The sequence below is a fragment of the Apis dorsata genome, unplaced genomic scaffold (genome assembly GCF_000469605.1).
Source record: "Apis dorsata unplaced genomic scaffold, Apis dorsata 1.3 scaffold_2, whole genome shotgun sequence".
NCBI lineage: Eukaryota > Metazoa > Arthropoda > Insecta > Hymenoptera > Apidae > Apis > Apis dorsata.
The window spans coordinates 11,711-16,384 of record NW_006263305.1 but is presented as its reverse complement, the minus strand read 5'-3'; the positions used below and the strand labels follow the sequence as shown (position 1 = coordinate 16,384).

The 4,674-nt window shown below is 21.1% G+C and overlaps 1 protein-coding gene across 16 annotated transcripts in view; it reads right to left on the bottom strand.

Moving 5' to 3' along the window:
• The window catches only part of LOC102678789 (WD repeat-containing protein 7), a 14,361-nt gene that overhangs the window by 8,278 nt on the left and 1,409 nt on the right, over nucleotides 1–4,674 (bottom strand). For 6 of the 16 annotated variants that reach the window (XM_006607125.2, XM_031508889.1, XM_031508941.1 and 3 more), the window contains exons 2-8: nucleotides 4,409–4,587; nucleotides 4,091–4,323; nucleotides 3,863–4,005; nucleotides 1,836–2,026; nucleotides 1,621–1,766; nucleotides 1,404–1,424; nucleotides 371–397 (exon numbers count right to left, since the gene is read on the bottom strand). In XM_006607125.2, coding sequence (XP_006607188.1) covers nucleotides 371–397; nucleotides 1,404–1,424; nucleotides 1,621–1,766; nucleotides 1,836–2,026; nucleotides 3,863–4,005; nucleotides 4,091–4,323; nucleotides 4,409–4,573 — 926 coding nt within the window. In that variant the 5' untranslated portion in view covers nucleotides 4,574–4,587. The remainder of the gene's footprint in view (nucleotides 1–370; nucleotides 398–1,403; nucleotides 1,425–1,620; nucleotides 1,767–1,835; nucleotides 2,027–3,862; nucleotides 4,006–4,090; nucleotides 4,324–4,408; nucleotides 4,588–4,674) is intronic. The other 10 variants (XM_031509171.1, XM_031509342.1, XM_031509200.1 and 7 more) reach the window with 5 other exon arrangements.

The window sequence follows — 4,674 nt, the reverse complement described above, 5'->3', positions numbered from 1 at the left end:
AATTTTATTAATTATTTTTAATTTAAATCAATAATTAAGAAAAATTATAAAATAAATTAAAATAAAATATATAAAATAGAAAATGAATATTATTATTATTAACATAGTTTTTTTTAGAAAATGTTATTTTCTTATAAATCTCTTAAAGAATATTTTAAATAATATTTCATATTTATGCAAGATATTTATAAATATTATACTTCATTCATCATTTTTAATAAAGAAGAAAACAGGAAAAAAGTAAAGAAATAAAAAGAAACCTATAAAAGAATAATAAGCAAAATATCTCTAAAAGAATATAGCAAAATGAAAAACATAAAAATTACAGAAAATACAAGAAGAAAGTGTGTAACAGATAATGCAGGATTACCTGCTAAGAGCCTTGCCCTTCAACTTGCTAGAGAACACCAGATCCATCGTAGAATGCAGTAGATGTGTATTATATGAAAAAGACACATCACCGTAAAAAAAGTCATTGTGAATTATTTGTTAACAAATGGAAATTAGAAATATATTTAATTACAATAAGATTATTTTAATTATTTGGTGTTCTTTTTTTTTTTTTTGAATTATTAAAATAAATCAAAATGAATTCTTTCATATTATAAATGAATCTCAAAAGAGTTCTATTTATTTTTATATAAGGTATTTTTATATAAAGTTAATAAGAATTCTATATTCATTTCATAAAAAAATTTTTTTAATCTATATTCTAATCTATATTTAATTATATATTTAAGGCAAAAAAATTAATAAAAAACATATATAAGAAATATATTTCGAAGATTATTATATTTCTTGATATAACATATAAATTATTTTATTTAATTGTTAAAATTAATATTGATATAAAATGAAAAATAAATGATTAGTATTTCCTATTTAATATGATTGAATATGAATATTCATGACAAATGAAGTAAAACAATATACATGAAACAAATATTAAATGTGCATTGCCAGCAAGTGCTTCTATAAAATAATATTTAATTTTAAAAACTTTAAATTAAATGAATTTGAACAAATTATTTTTGATTGAGAAAAATTCATTTACATGTCTAATTATAAATGAAGAACATTAAAAAAAAAATGAATTGGCATTAAAATAATTAACTACATTTTAATTATTTCATGAAATATTTTTTCTTCAATCACTATTGTAACAACATATTATTTTCTTTCAAATATATTTTATATTAAAAGTAATATAAAAGATTATTTTTAAAATATTTCTACATTTCTATAGCTTTCATACTGCTTAAATTGTAATTATTTTATTATTTTAAATTTGTTAGAATATATAAATACATATTAGTATTTGATAAAACTACAAAATTAAGCATTCTTTTAATAAATTTCTTTTTTTATTCAAATAATTGGCAACATTAGTTTAAAAACACTACCTTTCAAGATGTACCAGAACCCTATAAGCAACAAATTAATAATCTATTAAATGTATAATCTAATATTTCAAATTTATACTATCAAATCTTTATTTTATATATATTTTAAATTTGTCATTATCAATAATTTCTCTAGAAATTTTAATATTTCATGACAAGTTCAAAATATAAAAAATATATTAAAAATAAAAAAAAAATATTTTATTTAAAAACGTACTTAGCTGGTAATTTATAGAGATAGCCATGACCTTCATCACTCCATAAAATAACTCTATCTGCAGCTAAAAAATCTCCAGACATCCAGCGTTCACCACAAGGTGCAGTAATTGAACAAAGAAGAGAGAAGTCACCAGCATCATATATCTAATGTAGATACTGTATCAGTAAAAAAATCAATTAATCTGAGAAATTGTAATAATAATTAACATATACCTGCCAATGTTTAGAGCACACAATTAATACAGTTCTTTGATTATATGGGCAACAAGTCATAGCAAGTGCATTTAAACATCGTATTTGTTTGCTTTCATGTTCATAAAGAGGTTCACTATTACGATTTTCATGCCCAAGAAGAGTCCACACCTTGACCATACCAGTCGTCGTTAAGGCCAGCACAACGTCGTCTTTAAATGAATGGAAGCGCCTGTTGCGCGTTAACTATATCTAAGAAGGTGTCATAATATTTTAAGCAAAAAATAATTTCCAATAAGTGTTAACATATGACACCTTATAAATATCATAAATGCATAAAAAATTATTAATTTTTTATAAAATTATAAAATTTAATTCTAATATTGAAAAATAAATATATTGAAAGCAAAAAAAGAAAATATTTAAAATAATTAATGATCATTCAGTGAATAATATAATGTAATAATTTCATGCAAAATAAAATTTTAAAATTATTTTTCAATAAAATAAAGTCATATCTATAAATAGATTTCAATTCATGCTTATTTGAATCATGCATAAAGTATTTTGTAATAATTGCTAATTTCCAAATATATAATTTCCAAATATAATTTCCAATATAAATTACTTAAAAAAAATCCAATCAAAATTCAAATTCATAATCTTATGAATTTGTAAATGTATTTTATTTTACTAGTTATGTATTTTACTAATTAATGAATTTTTAATATTAAATCTCCAAGAATGTATTTAAAATTTATATTTATATTAAAATATAATTAATTTATAATTAAAAAAAATATATTTAATGCAAATATTATAAAAAAAACTCTTGATCAATTATAATACATGTAATTATCTTTTTTTTAAATATTATTTACATTATTATTTATTCATATAATTTTTATAATTTTAACATTATACTTTAATAACTAATTATAATTTTATTCTGTAAAAAAAAAAGACATTTATTATAAATATATGTTATGGAATAAAATAAATACAAATAATTTTTCATATATTGTTATGTAAAATATATAAGAAAAAATTTTTTTTTACAAATTAATTAAATTAAGAAATGCATCAAATAATACTATTATAATAAAAAAGCCACATTAAACAGAATTTTTATACAATTGCATTCATTGCATTCAAACATTAAAAATTATCAGCTGTAATGTATACTTACGATAAGTAATAGTGTATCATAAATGATATGAAAATGATTAATGTAGATAAATGCAATGTATGCTATAATGATTTTGTGAAAGGAAATGCGAATGAAGGAGAGTAGCATAAAAGAAAGGTTTATTCAAATATTAATGTCTGCTCATTTGATTTTATGATTATTTATAATGAAAAAAAAGATATGAAAAAAATGAGAGAGCCTTAATTGCCACTGTAATAGTATTGATATGTCTCCATATATGATTCATTAACATGCTGCAACAATATAATATTCATTAAAATTTCAATAGTATTTAAATTATTATTTAAATAATACAATATAATGTACATTGAAGTTTTACCATCAATTTAAATGATTATGAAATATTATTGACAAAAAAATATATAGTTAGATGCAAAGTTTCTAATATACCCAAAGCATAAAGCTTCTTTTGATTAATTGCTTGAAAAGTTAGCAGAAAATTTAAAATTTTAAAAATATAAAAAATATCTATATATAAAGTTTTATCCTTGTTAATTACTTTATCAAAAAAGATATTACAAAATTTATTACATATTTCAATTGAATAAATAATAGTGCATAAAAATATGTACTTTGATTAACAGTATCTAAATAAAAAACCTGTTGAGCAGAAAGATAGAATATAAAAAATTAATTAGCCAGGAAATACCAAACATATTGTGCAAATTAATATTATTTAAAATTTAAATAAAATAATTCAATTATATTATAATGAAATAATATTTCTGTATAACAAAGTAAAATAAATTTTTGCACAATATAGATTGGTTAAGAAATTAAAAACAGATAAGGTAGCAGTTTATGGTATAAAGCATAGGTGTGATGGAGTGTAACTAACTTGTATGCACGTAGAACCGACCTTTCCGTTTGGCCGGTCGTAGAACGTGCAAAGCACTGATCCAATCAGGATGAACACGTGAACTTAGAGTAAATAAAACCTCCAAACTAAAAGGGTCCATTACTAAAACCTCAGGATAGTATCTAAAATAACAAAATGAATATTCTTTAAATTTTTAAAATAAATGTGTATATTGTTTCAAAATGTATTAATGAAATTATAACATACCCTGAACAAAACAGTCTAACATCTTCTCCACCAGCGGAGACATAAGGCAACATCTGTGTATGAACACTGCTGAGTTTTACAGCTTCCCTACATTTTCCATCAACTAAATCCCAAGTGCACATTTCTCCACTTTCACTACTACTGACAATAAAATTTTGTTCCATAATAACACTTGCGCGACTCAGGCACATTATTGGAGCAGTATGACCAACAAGTAAGCATCTTGGAGTCATCTTAATATATAATTAATAATATAATTATTTAATAATTATTAATTAATGTTTTTAAAATTTAATTGAAAGATAAATATATATTTACCTTTAATGTTTCAGGATCTACTTGCCACAAACATATCTGACCATCATAACATCCTGTTACTAATGTTTTTTGATCTCGGGACAAATAGATACAGGAAATGCAATGAGTTGGAGCTATTCGACCCCATAAAACTATAGGTACTACTAAGCTTGTACCCGCTGTCATTTTTAAAATTCAACCTACAATTTATTAAATTTAATTACTATATCATTAACAAAATTATAATATATAATATAATATAATATAATATAATGTATATATAATAT